At 46.4% G+C, this 23132-nt stretch overlaps 1 protein-coding gene across 1 annotated transcript; it reads left to right on the forward strand.

The window, feature by feature from the left end:
• Positions 1 to 639: 639 nt before the first annotated feature.
• TRIM54 (tripartite motif containing 54) lies at positions 640 to 22851 on the forward strand. The gene is made up of 9 exons (XM_039238424.1): positions 640 to 1292; positions 17540 to 17712; positions 18228 to 18399; positions 20907 to 21002; positions 21455 to 21688; positions 21954 to 21976; positions 22079 to 22203; positions 22327 to 22419; positions 22718 to 22851. Exons 1-9 carry the CDS (start codon positions 1125 to 1127, stop codon positions 22732 to 22734), a joined length of 1101 nt encoding a protein of 366 aa, XP_039094355.1. The 5' UTR covers positions 640 to 1124; the 3' UTR covers positions 22735 to 22851.
• Positions 22852 to 23132: the final 281 nt, after the last annotated feature.

Genomic DNA, 23132 nt, shown 5'->3' on the forward strand with positions numbered 1-23132 from the left:
GCTCTAAAATTTCCCCGGAGACCAATTCCCCTGGTACCCAAAATAGGTTCCTGGCACTCAGGTCCCTTCTGCTCAGCTCAACTTCTCTCGATTTCCTAACAAATTTAAAGTCCTTGGAGTGGCTCCAGTGATGTGTTCATGGACCAAATTCCCACACTTTCTCAGAGGCATGCTCATGAGGTCGTTCCAGGCCCTGGTGCGACTGTCAGCTCTAGCCTTCTTAGCTTTTTTTCCTAGGGTGGTGTAAGAAGGTTCTGGGCAAGAACAACAATGGACCAGAAGTGTTGGACCAGAGCCTTTCTCTCTAGTTTCTGATGCCCCTGTTCTGAATTATAGGGTTCAGCCGAAGAAGGTAAAGGTCACTGGCTATGCCTTGGAGGCAGAAACTTTCACTGACTGTAGGTCTGGCGACATCTTTCCTGCCACCCTGAGCCATGCATGGTCCCCCTCATCCAGGCCAGCTTAGATTGTGTATCACTGCTGTGGAAGAAGAGCCTAAGCCAGAGCACGGGGTGGGGGTGGGGGGTGGCAGGGGCTCATAGGAGCCTTCTGAGTGTGAGAGCCTGACACCTTTGCAGGTCTACCTTTCACCATAAACAGTGAAACTCATCCCTGCTCTGGCTTAAGGGAGTCACCCATTCCCGAGTGAGTCAGGGTCACTCACTTGGTGACAGCTGTGGCTCGCCTTACATGAGCTAAATTGGGAGTTGGAATGTCATGCAGATGCCCCTTGTTCCCTACCCCCATGTTAAAATTAATCTCCTCTCTGGGAAGAGAGGGACAAACAGTGCTGCCCATAGAGTGAACAAGAGTCATTTGGGGAACAAAAGGAGAAATTTCCAGGGACAGAGTCACTCAGGGAGGGAAAGATAGATAAAGCTACATGTGCCTGGCTGAGTTACAGAGCAAAGAATACAGAGGGACAGAGAAGTGTCTGAAAACAGCTATCTGAGGACAAGGTGAATTGTTGGAGGAGGGGACAGAAGAGATAGCAGAGCTATTTCAAGAGTGAGCAGTAGAAGGGAACAAGAATCCGTGGACCGTCTAAACGAGGAAGGGTCCAGAGGCAGTGAGGGAAGGCCAGGACCAAGGCCGAGGCCAGGGCAGGCACGATCGCTGAGGGGATGAACTTCACAGTGGGTTTCAAGCCGCTGCTAGGGGATGCACACAGCATGGACAACCTGGAGAAGCAGCTCATTTGTCCCATCTGCCTGGAGATGTTCTCCAAACCGGTGGTGATCCTGCCCTGCCAGCACAACCTGTGCCGCAAGTGTGCCAACGACGTCTTCCAGGTGAGCCACATGCAGGGGGCTGTGGGGGGGGGGGGGGGGGGGGCTTGGGGAGGGCGGGGCCAGGGGAAGCAGAGCAGATTTGCGGGAGGCTTGTTATCAGGTCAGAGCGAAGACCCCGGAACGGGATGGGCAGAGTGCTCCATGAAGNAGGGGATGCACACAGCATGGACAACCTGGAGAAGCAGCTCATTTGTCCCATCTGCCTGGAGATGTTCTCCAAACCGGTGGTGATCCTGCCCTGCCCGCACAACCTGTGCCGCAAAGGTGCCAAGGGCGTCTTCCGGGTGAGGCAGATGCAGGGGGGGGGGGGGGGGAGGGGGGGGGGGGGGGGGGGGGGGCGGGGCCAGGGGAAGCAGAGCAGATTTGCGGGAGGCTTGTTATCAGGTCAGAGCGAAGACCCCGGAACGGGATGGGCAGAGTGCTCCATGAAGTGGGTGGTGGCTGTCCTGATGGAGGAGCAGAAGATTCAGGGTCCTAGCAGATCACAACATAAGCATGAGTCAGCAGGCTCTGCAGGCTGGCACAGGCAGTGGCGGAATGCTGGCATCTGCAGAGGGGAGAAGACCCCCATAGAAGCTACAGAGCGGAGGGAGGTGATCCCACACCAGGCTGTGAACAGTCTGTGCTGGAGGCTGCACTCCAGTTTGGAGTTTCAGACTTTGAGAATGGCATGGAAGATTTGGAGAAAGTATCAATGAGATAGTGAAACATTAAAAAACAAGCCCTGTGAGAAAAGCCCATGATGAAACTATTTGTATTCGAGGCAACGGTCAACACATCCATCTTGTGGGGGAGAGTTGGACGTGGGCAGGAGATTCGGAATCCTCCCCAACTAAAAGTTCACACCAATGCCCCACTCCAGATTGGTGAATAAAAAGGGCCTGCTGGTTAGAAAGGATTGTGGTCACTTAAGCAGAGAGAATGCAGAGAAATGCAGCCAGCTTTGGTGTATGTGAGGTCTCAGGGCAAAGTGTACATAACTAATCGAATTCACAGGTGTCATTTTAGCTGCTGGTTTCAAAAAGAAAAGCATCATATACCAAAATCGTTTATAAACAGGTTTTCTTTAGTGCCCTGTGCCACTGGAACAAAGATCAGAGATCATTAAGGGAAAAGTTGCGTGCTCATACATGCATGTGTGTGTGCGCGCATGCACGCACACACACCTTGCAAGTGAAGTAAAATCTCTGAATAGACCAGAGCTGGCTAGCTTAGTAGGCATGGCAGTAAGAAGGAACATCGTGAACACATATTCTTCAACCATATCAGAATTCAGGAAGAAATGTGTTGAACACAAATGCTTTTTTTTTTCTTAATTTTAAACGTTTTTCAAAAATTTATTTCTGAGAGAGAGAGACAGTGTGAGCAGGGGAGGGTCAGAGAGAGACAGAGACACAGAATCTGGAACAGGTTTCATGGACTAGAGGCTTCACCTTGCCCACCATCTTGGTTTTCCCCTTGGTCCGAGTACCTTTCTGAACACCCTCCAGGCTGAGATGCCTAGGAGGGAACGGCAACAAGATTTTGCCATCCTGTCTCATGAATTTGTAGTGAAATATCTTTCCTATTAAATCTTGAGATACATGAAAACAAAGAGAAATTTTGTAAGTGAAGGTAACCTGTCCTGTAAAAAAAAAAAGGTCAGATTATTAAAGTGCAGGCATATAGTACCATCAGGCAGAGGGACCCAGAGACAAGTTCCCTATATGGAGGCTAGATGATGTTTAAGTGACCTTTCTTGTTCAAGTCAGTGCTCTGTACCCAGGAATATTGTTTTGGTTCCTTGAAGCTCTGGAATACTGATTGGGCCCAGAGAGAACAGAGGCTGGGTCAAACTTGATGCAGAATATTTAGGAAACAACATGATTCCCAGAGCTTTGGGGTGGTTCTGTGGATCTGGACTGATGTGTCTCTTTTTAAAGTGCAGAGCACCCCTGAGCACTGCCCCCCTTCACCACCAAGAAGAGTGAACAGCTCATTTCCTTGCTCTGCTTTATTTCCAGCCTGGTGGGAGGCTGACCCAGTTCCTTGGCTGCACTTCTGTATATACATCTCAGTAGATCTCCCTCTGAAAGATGAGCATATTTAGTTTTTTCGCACATCGCCTCCACATTTTGACAACTGTAGGCATAATCAGATTGTCTGTTTTCTAAGTATGGGAACAAGCTTAGGACTTTTGGTAATTCTGTCTTAAAACCACTTAGAAGAATACCCTGAGAACATTGCCTAGAAAGTTAATAGAACTTACAAAAGTTATACCTCTCTCTCTCTCTCTCTCTCTCTCTCTCTCTCTCCACACACACACACACACACACACACACACACACTTTTATTTCAACTAGTTTAGGAGTTTGTATCATGAAAAGTGACCACCCCAGGCCCTTAGTCCCTTAGTTCCCTTCTCCAAATGGAGGTAGCCATTTCCACCTTTCTTGGGCATCCTTCCAGAAATTTTTCATGGATAGCAGCATTTGAGTGTGTGTGTGTGTGTGTGTGTGTGTGTGTGTGTGTGTGTGTGTGTTTAGACTCATTGTCCTACGTTTGTTCATTTACTCTCTCTGGGCGGCTGTTCCATCTCCACACACTTAGATAGACATCTTCATTTTAAAGTGGCTAAATAGTGCTCTGTTGTCCTGACTGGACCAGTTTCATCAGTCCTCTAAAACATTTAGATAGTGTCCAGTGTTTTGCTGTCTTTTTTTTTTTTTTTTAATGTTTTATTTATTTCTGAGAGAGACAGACAGCATGAGCATGGGAGGGTCAGAGACAGAGGGAGACACAGAATCTGAAACAGGCTCCAGGCTCTGAGCTGTCAGCACAGAGCCCCTCGCGGGGCTCAAACCCATGAATCCTGAGATCATGACCTGAGCTGAAGTCAGACGCTTAACCAACTGAGCCACCCAGGCACCCCCAGTGTTTTGCTGTCTTAACAACTGCTGTGATGAACAGCAGAAAAGAATTTCAGGGAACTGGGGCACACCTGGCTGGCTCAGTCTGTGGAGCGTGCAATTCCTGATCTCAGTGTCATAAATTTGAGCAGCACATTGGGCAGAGGTTACTTAAAAATGTTTAAATAAAAAAAAAGAATTTAGTGAATTGTGACTTTATAACATCAGGTTAACTAGAGAGCCAGGAAGCAAATTTGAAAAGTTAAAACATGTCATTGAAAATGTTGAACAGTAGTAAGGGTTTGGGAGAAAGTCTTCCATAATCCTATGTCTCCCAGCCCAGTAATTTTCCCATTTGCATATTACTTTCTAGCCCCTGTTGCCATGCATATCTTTACACAGTTGCATCACAATTTAACTAGTTTTCTTTAGAGCTGTAATACATCTCTCCTTCACCCTGACTTTAAAGGGAAGAGACACCGAAATACCACATTAACCCCCTCTAATTTCTCCCTCTCTCGTTCTCCACACTTGCACCCACTCAGCTACCAAGCACTTTGACTAGAGGAAAGCTGTTGGTGTGGGAATTCGACACAAACATCTTCCCATGCGTTTCTGTATTTGTAAACTCTAGTCACTCCTAAACTCCTTTAAGCAAGCCTTCAGTTTATTTTTGTACCTGCCCCCACTTCACTGTGGGCACTTGTTTATGAGCTGCAACCTGTTGTAATTTAACAGACAACCAGAAGGTTGTTGAGGAACAGCTTTTCTGGAGGGTGTCCATTTAGGGAGAGATTTGCAGAAATGGGAACATGAAGAATAGGGCTGCCTTCTCTAATGAAGGGCAACACAGGAAAGAGATGGCCGCTGTTCACTCCACCTAGAAAGCCAGTTCATTATCGGTTCATTGTGAGGACCTGCTGTCAAGGACTGGTCTGCCTCCTCCACCACTTCCCCTGCTCCTGAGGGGCCTCCCCAGCCCAACCATGGATGGGTCTCCTTTTTGAGAAATTGGTTCACTGCAAGTTTGTGAACGGCACTTACTTGTAGCGGTGTCATGCATCTTGTTTACTTGACGGAAGAAACTGGGTTAGTGGAGAACAAAAACATAGACCGAGACTCGGCTCCTGAGTTCTAGTCCCACCAGCTTCTTTCTTGATTTGCCATGTGATGTCAGTCAGGCTAGTTTACTTCTTCAAAACTGTTTACACATATATGGGTTAATAGGATGCTTTAAACTGATCTTTCTTTCTTTTTTTAATGTTCATTTTACTATTGAGAGAGTGACACAAAGGATCTAGAGCAGGCTCTGCGCTGACAGCAGAGAGCCTGATGTGGGGCTTGCACTCACAAACCATGAGATCATGAACTTAGCTGAAGTCAGATGCTTAACTGACTGAGCCACCCAGGCGCTCCTAAACTGATCTTTAACATCCTTGTAATTCTAACAATCTGATTTCACAAATTCAGGCAATCTTAACAATGGATTTACATTTTTATTATTTTTAAGATTATTTTTATTATTTTAAAAATTTTTTCTTAATGTTTATTTATTTTAGAGACAGAGAGGCAGAGCACAAGTGGGGGAAGGGCAGAGAAAGCCAGAGACAGAATCTGAAGCAGGCTCCAAGCTTTTTTAAAAATATTTTTTAAAATTTTTATTTATTTCTGGGAGAGAGAGAGAGACAGCGTGAGCAGGGGAGGGTCAGAGAGAGAGGGAGACACAGACTCTGAAATAAGCTTCAGGCTCTGAGCTGGCAGTCAGCACAGAGCCCGACGTGGGGCTCGAACCCACGAACCGCAAGATCGTGACCTAAGCAAAAGTCAGACGCTTAACCGACTAAGCCATCCAGGCGCCCCCTCCAAGCTTTAAGCTGTCAGCACAGAGCCTGATGTGGGGCTCAAACCCACGAACCATGAGATCATGACCTGAGCTGAAGTCGGACACTTAACCGACTGAGCCACCCAGGTGCCCCGGATTTACATTAAAAAAAAATTTGTTTTACATTTATTTATTTTTGAGAGACAGAGCACAAGTGGGGGAGGGGCAGAGAGAGAATGAGACACAGAATCTGAAGCAGGCTCCAGGCTCCAAGCTGTCAGAACAGAGCCCAACGCGGGGCTCAAACTCCCATACTGTGAGATCATGACTTGAGCTGAAGTTGGATGCTTAACCAATTGAGCCACCTAGGCGCCCCCAATGGATATACATTTTTATTTTTATTTTATTTATTTATTTTTTTTTAATTTTTTTTAATGTTTTATTTATTTCTAGGAGAGAGACAGCGTGAGCAGGGGAGGGTCAGAGAGAGAGGGAGTCACAGACTGAAACAGGCTCCAGGCTCTGAGCTGGCAGTCAGCAAAGAGCCCGACATGGGGCTCAAACCCACGAACCGTGAGATCATGACCTAAGCGAAAGTCGGACGCTCAACCGACTAAGCCACCCAGGTGCCCCTGGATATACATTTTTAAAGTGTTTTCTATTCTCTTACCAGTGTCCTGGCTTGAACCGCTCTTCTGCTTTTCGCTCTTCCTTCCAGCCAGTCTCCTGCCACAGACCCCTTATGCCAGGCTCTTTGCTGGGTTCTGTCAGGCAAAGCTAACCCTCCACTCAGAATCCCTCTCCCACCCACTGGTGGCCAATATCTGGATTCTTCTAAAGCTCTTCAACATTCTCCAAGTGTCTGGTCTTCAGTCTACCATTTTGCCATGATTTCTCCAGTGTATTGTGAAGGTGTGGCTCAAGGGACCTGTATGGTCCACTTTTCATCATTGACTAGGTCACCGTTTTGGGGGAAAATAGCCTCCAGCAACCCCTCTTGAACTCACAGAGCATCTTTCTAGGCAGAACATTTCTATTAGATGCTATGGAATATTAGAAAGAAAGGAAGCACCATATGGCCTAAAAGACAGACAGGTCGTGGCATGTATAACCACACAAAAGCCTGGAACATAACCTCGAATTACATTCCATTTATTTATTGCTTTCCATTTTACCCTCCACAGTGAAGAAGGAACAGTTGTTTCATGATCTGTAGTTCTGTGTGGTCATATACTTTTAGGATTCTTAACCGCTCTTTGTGAAATGCTCTATAATTTATAGAATACCTTCACATGCATGATTCCATTAGAGTTAGATAGAATGGATGTTAGTTCCATTTTACAGGGAGAACACAAGAAACAGGTTACAGTCTTACAAAGGGACAGAGTAGGGACATAAATGTAGGTCTTCTGTTTCCTAGAGTGATAGAATTTTCTCTACACATCATCTCTTTGGCATATGAAATTTTGCTTTATGGGGCTGGCCTTCTTGTGTAAATGTAAGATTTAAGGAAAGAACAAAGACATTTAAGTGTATAATAGAGCCTGTCAGTTATTTTCAGTTATATTTTTAGTCTTTTTTTTTTTTTAAGTACAGGTCTATTGCCATATGCTTCTACACAATTGTTTACAAAAGCTTATATCTTAAAGAAGATATTCATTCAAAGATGCATTATATACAGTTTAGTTTTATCGAGTTAGGAACAGGCCTATTCCCATATGCTTCTACAACAATTGCTTACAAAAACTTGTATCTTTTTTTAGTGTTTTTTTTTTTAATTCCACTTAGTTAACATACAGTGTTATTTCTTAGTCTTGAAATACAAAGATAAACAGAAACAGAAGATAGGATTTTGCTAATTGGATATTAGTCAGCTGAGAGATCTTTAGTCCAATGTAGAGACTGTCAGCTATGGAAATATATTAAGAAAGTTGCCATCTACACCTTAGTGTATAAAATTCCTCTCTGTCATGAGACCATGGTGGACTTATAATCAGGGCAGGAAGTAATCTCTTTTTGGACCATGGACCCCTTTGTCAGTTTGTGAAGCCTGTGGGCTCTAAGAGCAATGTGTGTGATTTATGTAGGAAAATTATTTTTATTTACATTTTAATGTATATATTTCTTCTATTGCAAGAGCATGAGAGCAGGGAAGGAGCTGAGAGAGAGGGAAAGAGAGAATCCAAAGGAGGCTTCATCTCACGAACAGAACTGTCAGATCATGACCTGAGCCGAAATCAAGAGTCGGATGCTTAACCAACTGAGCCACCCAGGTGTCCCAGAAAAATGTTTTTAAATGCATAAAATGTACTACTACATTTGATTATAAAGAAAATTACAGGGGCGCCTGAGTGGCTTAGTCGGTTAAGCGTCCGACTTTCGCTTAGGTCATGATCTCGCAGTTCGTGGGTTTGAGCCCCGCGTCGGGCTCTGTGCTGACTGCCAGCTCGGAGCCTGGAGCCAATTTCAGAGTCTGTGTCTCCCTCTCTCTCTGACCCTCCCCTGCTCACGCTGTCTCTCTCTCTCTCTCCTAGAAATAAATAAAAAAATATTTAAAAAAAAAAAAAAGAAAATTACAACAGCATGCATTCTCATACATTCTCAACAGGGGTGGTATTGTCCCAAGAATACCTGTGGTATTAAAAAATTTTTTTATTATGATTTTATTTTATTTACTTAAAAAATGTTAATGTTTTATTTCTGAGAGAGAGAGAGAGAGACAGACAGACAGAGACAGAGAGAGAGCGTGAGCAGGGGAGGGTCAGAGAGAGAGGGAGATACAGAATCCGAAGCCAACTCCAGGCTCTGAGCTAGCCATCAGCACAGAGCCCAGCATGGGGCTCGAACCCATGAACCATGAGATCATGACTTGAGCCGAAGTCGGACGCTTAACCAACTGAACCACCCAGGCGTCCCTTGTGATTTTATTTTTAAATTTTAATTTAATTTTGTTTCCATGTAAAACTTTTCCCCCAGCCTCAGTGAGATATAATTGACAAAGATTAGACATATTTAAGGCATATAGCATGATGATTTGATACTGCCAAATGATTACCACAATCAAGCTAGTTAACACATCCATCATCGCACATGGTTACCATTGTGCGCTACTCTCATAGCAATTGCCAAGTATAAAATATATGACTAACTACAGTCACCATGTGGGACGTCAGCTCCCCAGAACCAATTTATCTTAGAATTGAATGCTTGTGCCCTTTGACCAGCATCTCCTCATTTCCACCACCTTTCTACTTTCTGCTTCTATGAATTCCACTTTTGTAGATTTTTGGTACTAAAATTTAATGGGGAAGGGATGGATATTAGGGGCACAAAAATGTCTTAAAAGTTTCATGGAAGGAGCAGTCATGAAATAAAAGCTTGAGAAACACTGGAATATAATTGCCAAAGTAATTAGAACATGTTTGACAGATCTCTGTCTCTCTCAAAGAAAGAAAGAAAGAAAAAGTAAAGGAAGGAAGGAAGGAAGGAAAGAAAGAAAAAAAGAAAGAAAAGAAAGAAAGAAAGAAAGAGAGAAAGAAAGAAAGAAAGAAAGAAAAGAAAGAAAGAAAGAAAGGAAAGAAAGAAGAAAAAGAAAAGAAAGAAAGAAGAACATGGTTGATAGAGTAATGTATGCACTTCTTGATTAACACATTAAGTAATGAGACCAAGCAGTGGACCTAGTAACTACTATAGTTTAGAAGTAGTGATAAGCATAAATTATTTTTGGATATTTGATCAACAACAATAATGTGATGTGAAAATACCTGTGCTTTTTGTTGGTGGCAAAGTACTCTAAAATTGTGGTTTGTTGCCTACGTGTGTAACTGAGGGAAATGTCCAATTTCTGCTATTTAATGAAAATAAAAGTGTGATTTTTCCCCATCTGAGTTCACAGAATTCTGGTCATGGATCTTTTAGGGGCTGTGGTCCCCAGGTTAAATACTTCTGCATTACAGGCACCAGCATCTTCCCAAGCATCCAGGCTTGAAATGCCAGAATAGTCTTTGACTTTCTCCTCTCCCCACAACCCGCCCACGTTTAAGTGATTGGCCCATCCTACTGATTCCACCTCTGGCATCCCTGTCTGTCCAAGATTGCTGTCAACACCTGAGGGCAGGCTTGTGACTTGCTCGGACTACTACACTTGCTTCCCAGTTGATCTGTGCCTTTAACCTCTCTCTTCCCTCCCATCTATCCAAAATTACCTATGAGATTAATATTCACTCTTATTTTCTCCCCTAGTTCAGAAATCTTGTCTACAAAATTAAGTTCAGATCCTTACCCTTAAATTCAAAGCCCTCTGTGATTTTACCACAATTTTTAAAAAATAAAAATTTTAAAGCTCTTCATGGTAAAACTCACCTTTCTAGCCTCCCCCCATGACTCCCCTATTTATAACCTAAAATCCTATAGTCCCTCTGGCCTCTTAAAACTCTTTCCTACCTAACCACCTGCTACCTGTCTACCTTGTCTTCAAATGGTATCTTCTTAAACATCCCCTCCCCTGAACCAACAAAGTTCTTTAGTTTTATCTTCTTGGCATTTATGGCACTCTAGCGCCCTCTCTCAATTTATGTCAGGACTGAGCACTGCAATTTTAAAAAGTAAAGTTTTTTTTCCAGACTCCAAAATGTTGGTACAAAATTTGAAAATTATTAAAAAAAAAAGAGAGAGAGAGATGAACAATCCACAATTCTATCAGTCAATGACAGTTACTGTAAAAAACATTTAACTCTTATATTTATGCATTTTAAAAGTAATTCAGAGTCTATAGAAATTTGGGAAATGTAGGTGACTACAAAGAAAAATTTTAAATTATCTGTGAATCCCATCACCCATTCCTAAATTGGGAACCTACTGTCTATGTTGACTTATGTCTTGCTTTTTTCATCTAAAATCATAACATCAGGGGCGCCTCGGTGGCTCAGTTGGTTAAGCTTCCAACTCTTGGTTTCTGCTCAGGTCATGATCTCACAGCTTGTGGGTTCAAGCCCCGCACTGGGCTCTGTGCTGTCACCACAGAGCCTGCTCCAGATCCTCTGTCTCCCTGTCTCTCTGGCCCTCCACTGCTCACACTCTTTCTTTCTCTCAAAAATAAGTAAACATTAAAAATGATAAAATAAAATTATAACATGAGTATCTCTACTCTTTGTATCCATGTTACAAAGAACTCTAAGATAATTACATAATAATTTCATTATAACTCATTTAATTGCTCCTCTGCTGTCAAATAACCAGCACGTTTCCTATACAAAAAAAGAAATTTTGTTTATTATGATTACAGAAACAATACAGATGCATTATATAAAATTCAAATCTCGTAGATAAGACAAATGATAGAACGTATAAATCCATCTAAACACAGTAGATCTAAGGGCACCTAGCTGGCTCATTCAGTAGATTGTGTGACTTTTTTTTTTTTTTTTTAGGTAGGCTGCACTCACAATCTTGGGGTTGTGAGTTCAACCCATGTGGGATGTGGAGATTACTTTAAAATTAAAGTCTTTTTAGGGGTACCGTGGTAGCTCAGTCGATTAAGCATTCAGCTCTTGACCTGCTCAGGTCATAATCTCATGGTTCGCAGGTTTGAGCCCTGCATTGGGCTCTGTGCTGGCAGTGTGGAGCCTGCTTGGGATTCTTTCTCTCTCTGCCCCTTCCCCACTTGTGTGCCCTATCTCTCTAAAAGTAAGTAAATAAGCTAAAAAATACTTTAAAAAAAAAAAGGAAACCCTTCTTTTAAAAATGTAAAACAAACACACTAGCAGTATTTCAGAGATGGAATTTCAGGCACTTCTTATATCAGGCAGGAAGAGGTGCTCCAGGGCCAGCTGGGGGAGGCACAAACAAGTGAGATACTGAATCACACGACTCGAAGTTAAACAGAGGGGGATGGTGGCCTACACGGTGTGAGAGGGGAAGGTTGTTATAAAACCCACCCGCTCCCTTCCCCATCCAATTAGGGTAGCTGAAATTCTTACCATATTATATCACTCAATGCTCATTGCTCAGAGAACATCAGCCCTTGTAAGGAGCAAGTGCTGAGTACAGATCCCTCTTTTCAGATCTAAGGAAATTGAGGCCCTGAGAGAAGTTATTTTCCTAAGGTCATAAATGGCAAATCCCAAACCAGATCTTCAGATCATTGCTACTTTCCCTATATCGTGCTGCATTAAATGCCTTCTGTTAAAATGCAGAGATGTTATGAAGAAGGGGTTACCGTTTTTTTTTAATTTTTTTTTATTTTTTAATATTTTTTAATATTTTTATTTATTTCTAGGAGAGAGAGAGAGACAGTGTGAGCAGGGGAGGGTCAGAGAGAGAGGGAGACACAGACTCTGAAACAGGTTCCAGGCTCTGAGCTGGCAGTCAGCACAGAGCCCGACGCGGGGCTTGAACCCACAAACCTAAGCGAAAGTCGGATGCTTAACCGACTAAGCCACCCAGGCGCCCCGGGGTTACCGTTTTTTTAATGTTTATTTATTTTGAGAGAGAGCATGAGCAGAAGAAGGGCAGAGAGAGAGAGAGACAGAGAGAGAGAGAGAGAGAGAGAGACTCCCAAGCAGGCTCCACATTCAGCACAAAGCCCATGGGAAGCTCCATCTCATAACTGTAAGATCATGACCTGAGCTGAAATCAGAGTCAGTTGCTTAACCAACTGAACCACCCAGGCTCTCCAAGGGGTAACCATTTTATCCTTATATCCAGTACAGATTACTTTCTCAAAGTAGCCACCCAGCATTTGCAAAAGGTTTGGGACACAAGACAGACAAGTTTCAACTGAGGAGGGTGTCAGGAAAAGAGAGCGACTCCCCAGACTTTCTCTCATTTTACCTTCTTGATTTTTGCTGTAGCCGGGTACCACCTGTGCAATAGTTGATTATTTCTCATTGAAAGGACTCACTTTTAAAGCTTAAATATTTACTTAACAATATTTACTTTACAATTATTTTAAACCATTCTTAAGTGTGCAGTTCAGCTTTATTACATTGCTATGTATCCAGAACTTTTCATCATTCTAAACTGAAATTCTGTACCCATTAAATAATAACTGCCCACTTGCCCATCCCTCAGCCCCTGGTAACCATCATTCTACTTTTTATCTTTATGAATTGGACTATTTCAGGTATTTCATATAAGAGGGACCATACAGTATTTGTACTTTTGCAGCAGACTAATTTCAGCTGGCACAAAGTCCTCAAGGTTGATCCACATTGTAGCATGTAGTCCTGATTGCTTTTATGCTGTTATTTTCCACTATGATCTATGTGACTTCCGTCAGTGTATACATTCTATTTCCTGCTGTAGTGTCAAATGTGAATTTTGTTTCTACGTTGATAACATGTTTTACTTGATTTCTTAATTCTGCCATCTCCCTCTCTTCTCCAGCTTTGATCACTTATATCTCTTTTTTAAACAAAGAGACTGTGGGCTTTTTTTTTTTTTTTTTTTTTTAATGTTAGATTGAAGGGGCGCCTGGGTGGCTCAGTCAGTTGGGCATCCAACTTCGCCTCAGGTCATGATCTCAGAGCTCATGAGTTCGAGCCCTGCATCCAGCCTTGTGCTGACAGCTCAGAGCCTGGAGCCTGCTCCAGATTCTGTCTCCCTCTCTCTCTGCCCCTCCCCCACTCCGTCTCTCTCTCAAAAATAAAATAAACATTAAATTTTTTTAAATGTTAGATTTAAATACTGTTTCTAGGAACAATCCTTCTTCCAAAGCATATCCTTCATCTTCATTGCTTGTCATGCTTTCTTTTTCCTTTTTTTATTATCTCAGTTTATATCTCCTGCTGGATCCCTTCTGCTTTCTATTCTTTGAACCAGAGTAGTTTTATCTGAGGCCGAGGGTAAATTCTTTAGTCAACCCTCCATCTACCTTGGCTTTCTTCCACGGTCCATATAAGTGTAAACTGGCTAGCTGAATGTTACCATTGGCTTGCAATCGCTGTTTAGTCCTTTGGCTTCTGCGGTGGATTAGTGGGGTATGACCCGGATTAGCAGGCTGCTGAGTGTCTCAGTTTGGTTATGTCGCCTCCGTATTTTTTTTACACAGAATCTGATGAACTGTCTACCCTGGGGGCATGTGGAGATCCATGGCAGAAGGTCTCCCTGAGATTTGAACTATTTCCTTTCCTTTTCACCGACAAACAGGTCATCCTGGTTGCAAGCTGGATCCTTACGTTGCTTCATGGCACAAGGGGTTTTGGTTTGATCGGTCATATTTTGTTTACCTCAGTTCAAACAACATCAATCCACAGTTGCACAGCTCACTTTTACGTTGTTGTTTCTTTTCTTTGTGAAGGGTAGATGTTTGGCCTTTTATGCCTCTTACTAAAATCTGTTTTACCTGAGATTCAGAGGGGCGAATGTTACTCTGGGCATCATCCTTCAGGTGGCCTAAATTCTACTACATCTGACAATGTAGTATATTGATTTTTTAAAATGTTTATTCAATTTTGAGAGACAGAAACAGAGCACGAGCAAGGGAGGGACAGAGAGGGGGAGACACAGAATCCTAAGTGGGCTCCAGGCTCTGAGCTGTCAGCACAGAGCCGACGCGGGGCTCAAACTCACAAACTGTGAGATCATGACCTGAGCAGAAGTCGGACGCTTAACCGACTGAGCCACTCAGGCACCTCTAATATATTGATTTTTAGGCTGGACTCTGGGATCAGAGTGCCTGAGTTCAAATATTGGTTCTGCCACCTATTATCTGATAACCGTGTACAATTTATTTAATACCTCTGGACTGCAATTTCCTATCTTTGAAATGGGGCTAATAGTAGTACCTATTTCAAGGGTTGATAAGAGGTTTAAATGAGTTAATACAAATAAAAGGACTTAGAGAAAAATCTGGCATAAAGTATGTGTCCAGTTAGCCACTGTCACTATATTTCCTGTAGTCTAAGTTAGGGGGTTAATGTTCATGTCCTCCACCATATTTACAAGAAATTCTTGAGGGTTAAATTCAGTAATGTCTGGGAAACCCATAGCATGGTACTTGACACATAACAGGCCCTCAACACATGAGTTGAATGTTAAATAATGAGTATAGAGGAAGGGGGGACTGTGAGAGAGGAAGTGGAGGGGAGAGGCTAACTCAGAAGTTTGTGCTCTGGGTTAAGACTTTGGAATATTGCCCCCTTTCCAGCCATTCAAACATTTTCTGAGCACTTTTTTTATGCTAGCTACCAGCAAATCAAAGAGAAGAAAGATCTCTCCAGGAGTTTGTAGGCTTAGAATTCTCTCAACACCTCCTTACTCATTTAGGTTCTAAATAGTGAAAGGTAATTGTATTAAGTAAGCGAAAGCCCAGTGATCTTACACTTTAATCCATACCCTAAACTAAACTCAGCAGTATTTATACAATTGCAGCTACTGAGAAAGTCAAAGGCACAAACACAGCCTTGGATAATCTCAAACTAATATGTTCTAGCTTTATGATGGTCTAAAGTGTTAACTTCTTAGGATTCACAAGAAATTCGCCTCAAATGTGATATTTGTGACATGCCAGTCACTCTCGCCAAGATAGACTTGCCCACTTCACAGAGGCCACATTTCCTGCCTTGCCTATATCTGTTGCTTCTAAAGGTTCAAATAAGACTGTGGACTTGGATACCCTCTTGCATTCTGGATGCTGTTGCATACATCAGGGTCCCTCTGGCTGAGGTCCAGCATAAGGATTTGGAGAATTTCATCATATGCACCTGCAGGAAAGACCTCTGAATTTTCAGAGCCACAGGTGACTCTTCATTACTCTCTAGGAGCCCATGGTCTTCCAGCCAGCTAGGACTAAGTTCTTCTTAAGTGACAGAAAACCCAAAAGAATAATGGCTTAAAGATGGTTAAAAATGTGTTCTTTCTCTCAAGCAAAAGTATAGGTAGGCAGTCCAGAGACTTACTCCTTTTATCTTGTTGCCATTCTCATCATGTGCCTACCTCATGGCTCCACATGGCTGCTTCAACTTGAGCTCCTCCATCTTCATTCTAGCCCACAGGAAGGAGAAGAGTAGGGCATGCCCCTCCCATTAAGGATATTTCCTAGAAATTGCATCAAACATTTCTATCTATATCCCATTGGCCAGAATGTAATCACCTGGTCTTACCCAGCTGGAAGGAAGGCTTGGACACATAGTCTTTTTTTTTTTTTTTTTTTTTGAGAGAGACAGAGAGAGTGTAAGCAGGGGAGAGGCAGAGAGAGAGAGGGATAGAGGATCCAAAGTGGTCTCTATGCTGACAACAGTGAGCCTGATGCAGGGCTTGAACTCAGGAACCATCAGATCATGACCTGAGCCGAAGTCAGAAGCTTAACCGACTGAGCCACCCAGGTGCCCTGGACACAGTCTTTATTCCATGTATCTTGCTAAAAACTCAGAGGCTCTATTACTGAAGAAGAGTAGGTGAATATCGAGGGAAAACAAGCAGTCTCTACCAGTTTTTTCTCTCTGCTGCTGTGCACAAGTTGACTCTTTGTGGTCTTCTCTGAAGACCAGCCTTCCTGTTCATACTTGATGACCTCTCCTGCTTTCCACTTCCACTTGCACAAGATTGTGGGGACCACAGTGTCAGCTCTTTGCCCAACTCCACAGCAGGTCTTTCAGTTTCAAATCCGTACGTGGTCTAGCCATCCCCACCTCTGTGTCTCAATTCCAAATTCCTGGAGAGAAAATTTGATTGGTTCTGCTTGGGCCAGTTGATCACCCCCTCAGCTCTGAGCCTGGGCCGTAGCAGGGCTCTCCCTTTTAGGATGGGAAGGAGCAAGTGCTCTAAGAGGTATAAGTGATGAACATCTCTTCTAAGTTCACCCTTTGAGCTTAACTCCTGTCTTAACCCCACCTGCCGGATGTAGTAGTCAGTTTACTTGTCCTTAGGGCAGGGTGGCATTTGTTCATCTTATCCCCAGAGCCTTGCAGTTACCTGGCACACTCAATATTTGTTGTAGAAGGAATAATTCAGTGTAGTCCTTACTTTTACAGAGATCAAACACTTGCTCAAATTTACATAGTAGAACAGTATGACGGGCAGCACAAGAATGCAGGACTCCAGGCTCCCAGGCTCTAGAATGGTTTCCTAGAATTACCCACCATGATGTGGCCCATGTGCCCCATTGTTCAGCACTTGTCTGGGCTTCCCTGCTGAGGGTTACAGAGAATCTCCCCCAGCTGTGGCCATTGAGAGGCCCAGGAGGACATTGGCTGTACCACACAGAGTCCATTTCCAATCATAACCTTCCTGCCAACGCCCAATGTCTCCCCACACCTGCAAGATGGGCCCCATTAGGGAGACCCCATCCTGACTGGGCCTTGACCAAAGTTGGGCTCTGGATGCAGGGACACTTAAGCAGTTATGAGTCAAAGTGGAAAGAAGATCTCCATGGCCACCCACCCTCCTCAGAGGAGGAGGGCCTCCCCATGGAAAACAGCAAATGCCTCCCCTTCCACCATTCTCCTGCATTTCAGCCCCCATAACCTTTCCTCCTGCCTCCTCCCCATTCCTTCATGCTTCACTGTGCTGTCCTTTAATGCTACTTGTCCTTACAGGCCTCGAACCCTCTGTGGCAATCCCGGGGCTCCACCACTGTGTCTTCTGGAGGCCGTTTTCGCTGCCCATCTTGCAGGCATGAGGTTGTCCTGGACAGACATGGCGTCTATGGCCTGCAGCGAAACCTACTAGTGGAGAACATTATTGACATTTACAAACAAGAGTCTTCCCGGTGAGCTGTCAAGACCTCCTGTCTCCCCAAGGGGTAGGGCCAGGGACACAGAACAGAGCGGGGAACCCATCAGCCAGAAGGGAAGGGCTGAAAGGATCAGCTCCTTTAGAGATTAGAGGACTGGACCCTGGGAGGGGGAGGGACTTGCCCCAGGTCACCTAGCTGAGGCATCTCGGATCCTGGGCAGTGCTTCACCTGCACCCTTCCACCTGGGGGAGGGGCTGGCAGTCCACCAGGAAGGCCCTTGCCAACCATCTGTGGCTTCCTGCCCTGTGGGACTTCCCTGCTCCCCTGGAACAGACACTGTTCTTGGATCTAGGCCTCCTCTACCCCTTAGCTCTCTGTATTCCTCACATGAAGGCCACCGTGGAAGTCACTCACCTGCCCAGCCCCAGCTGTGATTGGTGGTTGGTGAAGGCTGAAGAGAAGGTGTTCATGGGGGCCTGCACTTGTGGGGCCCACTTCCCTCCAGCCTGGCCCCTGACCCTGCCGCCACCCTGCCCGCTCCCCTCCAGGCCACTGCACTCCAAGGCTGAGCAGCACCTCATGTGCGAGGAGCATGAAGAGGAGAAGATCAATATCTACTGCCTGAGCTGTGAAGTGCCTACCTGCTCTCTCTGTAAGGTCTTCGGTGCCCACAAGGACTGTGAGGTGGCCCCACTGCCCACCATTTACAAACGCCAGAAGGTATCAAGCAGAGGGAGCAGGCATGTGGGGCCAGACACAGGACAGCATCTCAAACTTCAGCGTGTCACTCCACTTGGTGTTAAAGGCAGGCAGATCAGGGGGTGCCTGGGTGGCTCAGTCGGTTGGGCATCTGACTCTTGATTTTGGCTCAGGTCATGATCCCAGCGTCATGGGATGGAGCCCTGCATCATCAAGGCTGCTTGGGATTTGCTCTCTCTTTCTGCCTCCCTTTCTCCACCTCCCTGCTTCTCCCCCGTTTCGTGCTCACATAGCACTCAAGCTCTCTTTTCTCTCTCTCAAAAAATAAATAAATAAAAGGCAGGCAGATCAGGGCTACAGTCCCAGCTCTATGCATGACTCAGTGTGACCTTGGATAAGTCACTTGACCTCTCTGACCCTGACTTTCCTTGCTTGTAAAATGGGATGAAAACGCCTGCTTCCGAGAGTTGCTGTAAGGACACAATTAGGTCATGGAAGATGTGAGCAACTTGTTTGGTGGCCTAGATGCTCTCCAGGCCCTCTCACTACCACACAGCTCTTTCTGACATAAAACATGATTTAAAGATTATATCAGTGGGCACATAGTAAAGGAAATCTCCAAGCGGAGGTGGAGTGGGGAGAGGAAGTGGCAGTGAGCTGACCACGGAACGCTGGGTGGTAAGCACAGAAACGGCCAGACTTACCAGAGGATGAATGCTGGCAGCACTACTGAGCTGAAGGGATGAGACGATGTTGGGATGTGACTACGTCTCCAGGCCTCTCTAAGGTAGACATCTGAATGGAAGACCCCCACAAAACTCAGCTTAAACTGGAATCCCAGGAACTAAGGTGGTCGGTCATGCCACCCGACTTTTTTTTTTTTTTTTTTAATTTCTGAGAGAGAGAGAGACAGCATGAGCAGAGGAGGGTCAGAGAGAGAGGGAGACACAGAATCTGAAACAGTCTCCAGGCTCTGAGCCAGCTGTCAGCACAGAGCCCGACGTGGGGCTTGAACCCATGAACCATGAGATCATGATCTGAGCCGAAGTTGGACGCTTAACCGACTGAGCCACCCAGGTGACCCCACCTGACTTTTGACAAAAGCAAATGCAGATTCTGCCTGGAGGAAAGCACCCTCAATTTAGGCTCTTGGGTTTTCCTTAGATTAAGAACAACAAAATATCAATTCAAAAGTGAAGATACAGAAAGAAATGTACCCCATGAGTGCAGGCAGTAGAAACAAAAAGTATAGTTCAGACCCCTGAGGAATTCAGATATTGGGATTTAAAAATTTTTTTTGTTTACTTATTTATTTTGAGAGAGGGAAAGGGAGAGCAGGGGTGGAGCAGAGAGAAAGGGAGAGAGAATTCCAAGCAAGCTTTGCACTGTCAGCGCAGAGCCCAATGCAGGGCTTGAACCCACGAACTGTGAAATCATGACCTGAGCCAAAGTCAAGAGTCGGACACTTAACGGACTGAGCCACCCAGGCGCCCCTCAGATATTGGAATTATTAAAGAATAGAGTATCACTGTGTATAAAATGGTTTTTTAAAAAATATGTAATTAAAAGGGGCTCCTGGGTGGCTCGCTCAGTCATTTAAGCATCTGACTTTGGCTCAGGTCATGATCTCCCAGTTCATGGGTTCTAGCCTCACGTCCGGCTCTGTGATGGATCTGAGCCTGGAGCCTCCTTTGGATTCTGTGTCTTCCTCTCTCTCAGCTCCTCCCTTGCTTGTGCTCTGTCTCTCTCAAAAATAAATAAACATTAAAAAATGGAATAAAAAGAACAAGTAATAATAGATTATCAAAAATGCTGATTTAACAAAGAACCAAATAGAGCTTTTAAAAATGAAACTATAGGGGCATGTGGGTGGCTCAGTTGTTAAGTGTCTGACTCTTGATTTCATATCAGATCATGATCTCACGGTGTATAAGATGGAGCCCCACATCAGGCTCTATGCTAACAGCATGGAACCTGCTTGGGATACTCTCCCTCTCTGTCTTTCTCAAAATAAATAAATAAACTTAAAAAATGGACAGATAGTTGTTGAAATTTCTATGAAGAATTAATGAAGAGGAAGAAAGGCCTAAAAAAAAAAAAAAAAAAAGCCCAGGATGCAGCACCGGGAGATGAGAAGGATGAGAAGCTCTAGCATAGGCCTCCTCAGAGTCACAGAAGGAGAAAATAAAAAGAATGGAGAAGAGGCAATAGTATCCTAACAGATAATCACAAAGAATAATTCTGAATTGATGAAAGACATGAATCTACAGATAAAGCACTTAGCCCAAGGCCTGGATGTTTGGCAAATGCCTGTTCCTTTCTCATTTGGTGGTGGAGGGCCTCCTCTCTCCGCCTCCTTCCAGAACCCATAAATGTGCTTCCACACTTGTTGGATGGTTCAAGCCATCTACATCTCTGGAGTAGCTGCCCTGATGGTGGGGTGGAGGGGGCGGCCCTGGCTGGGAGGGGAGGGGTACGGCTCTAGACAGGGCCCTCCAGTTCTAAGTGCTGGCCTGTGTGTGCGGCAGAGTGAGCTCAGCGATGGCATTGCAATGCTGGTGGCGGGCAACGACCGCGTGCAGGCCGTGATCACTCAGATGGAGGAGGTGTGCCAGACCATCGAGGTGAGCCTGGCATGGGAGGGAGGGGAAATTTCCGGGTTCCTGGTGTGTGAATCACAAGTGGTGGGGAATATGCTTACCAAGCTGCTAGGTTTGGGTCCCAGCTGTGCCCCTTGCCTAGCTCTGTGACTTTGGTGCAGTCACTTCACTTGTCTGTGCTTTGTAACTAGATACAGTGACAGATGGGAACTAGACCTGTGATCCCTTCACAAGATACACAAATACCGAATCACTACACTGTACACCCAAAACTAATATGATGTTAAAAGTCAATCGTATCTCAATTTTTAAAAATCTTGTAATGGTTATTACTGAGAAGACCCTGCCCTTGGCCGCAGTTGTAGGTCTGTCACTATGTGGGGTCCTTTCTTCTTGCCTCCCCGTGTTTTCCTTCGGTGGGTGGGGAGTGCTTCCCCGGCCAGGAGGGACGTCTCAGCCTTGCTGCCGTCTTTCAGGACAACAGCCGGCGGCAGAAGCAGTTGCTGACTCAGAGGTTCGAGGCCCTGTGCGCGGTGCTGGAGGAGCGCAAGGCTGAGCTGCTGCAGGCGCTGGCCCGCGAGCAGGAGCAGAAGCTGCAGCGCGTGCGGGGCCTCATCCGCCAGTACGGGGACCACCTGGAGGCCTCGTCTAAACTCGTGGAGTCGGCCATCCAGTCCATGGAGGAGCCGCAGATGGCGCTCTACCTCCAGGTGGGCCCCGCGGGAGGGGGGCAGGCCGCCGAGGGGCTTCGCTGCGGGGGCCTGGGCACCTGGAGGGCTGGGCCCCAGTCTTACCTCTGGCACCCGTTTGCCCCACTTTGCCTCTGGGCAAGTCCCCCTCGTCTGAGTCCGCTTGCTCCTCAGCGAATTGGGATAAGCATCCCTGCCTACCCCGCAGGACTGTGGGCCCCGGAAGCGGGACTTCGCCAGCGCTTGGCACGGTGCTTACGCTCACCCTCCTTTTTTTCCCCTGCAGCAGGCCAAGGAGCTGATCAATAAGTGAGTAGGCGGAGCGGGAAAGGCCGGGAAGGGGCTGCCGGGCTCCGGCGGAGGGGTTGCGGGCGCTGGGGCGTGTCCAGCTGAGCGCCTGCCGCGCCGCAGGGTCGGGACAATGTCGAAAGTGGAGCTGGCAGGCCGGCCAGAGCCGGGCTACGAGAGCATGGAGCAGTTCACCGTGAGCGTGGAGCACGTGGCCGAAATGCTGAGGACCATCGACTTCCAGGCGGGTGAGGGGCGGGGGATGGGAGGGGACAGCGGGCCGCGGGGACCCGGCGTCCAGAGGGGGCGCGGTGGGGGGTCATGGCCCGAGAAGCGGGGACTCCACCTCACCGCGCCTTCCTTGGGGTCAGGCGCTTCCGGGGAGGAAGAGGATGAGGAGGTGGCGTTGGACGGGGAAGAAGGCAGCGCGGGGCCAGATGACGAGCGGCCGGATGGGCCGGAAGGTGAGTGTGGCCTGAGGGACCTGGCGGGGCTGGCCCTACGCTCCTGTCCCCTCTTCGGTGATGGCCTTCCTGTGGCACAGGGATCGCCGGGAGCCTCCGGACCCCCAGGAGAGGGGCGCGCCCTCTAGCGCGCGTGCCGAAGTGCACTTTCCCACCCGCCTTTCCTTTGGGCCTTGGGGAGACCGGGTAGGGTCGGGAGGTAGAGGAGAACCCCACGTGGCTGGGGAAAGGGGGTGAGTTGGGGTCTGGAGCCGCCTCGTACCTTCGGAGCGCGAGCCCACCGAGCTTTCTTTCCCAGGCACGGGCGGGCACTGACCCTCCCCCGTCGGGGAGCCCGCGTACCTGGGGCCTGGCCCTCGGGTCGCGGAGGACCTGCGCAGAGACCACCGTGCCACACAGCTCGGCGCCCCGCCGCGGGGGAGGGGCTCAATAAAGGGCTAAAGAGTCCAGACCCGCAGCTCCTTTCACTGCTCACTCTCAGCCTACGCTTCGGAGGCGACCCCATCATCATCCCTCCCTTCTCCGGGTCTGGGATCGTTTGGTGGGCGGAAGTGGAATGAGCCCTGTAGGGCACCTCCTTGGTATCAAGCACGGGTTCGCGAGCCCAGTGCCAAGGGGAGAGGGTCGGGGTGGTACGGTGGCACCAGGACTTGAGTTCCTGGGGGACGATGGGGACACGGGACCCTGGCTGAAAGCCGTTCTGCGGGATCCCT

This window comes from Hyaena hyaena, unplaced genomic scaffold (genome assembly GCF_003009895.1).
Source record: "Hyaena hyaena isolate Hyena2069 unplaced genomic scaffold, ASM300989v1 scaffold_140, whole genome shotgun sequence".
NCBI classification, from domain to species: domain Eukaryota; kingdom Metazoa; phylum Chordata; class Mammalia; order Carnivora; family Hyaenidae; genus Hyaena; species Hyaena hyaena.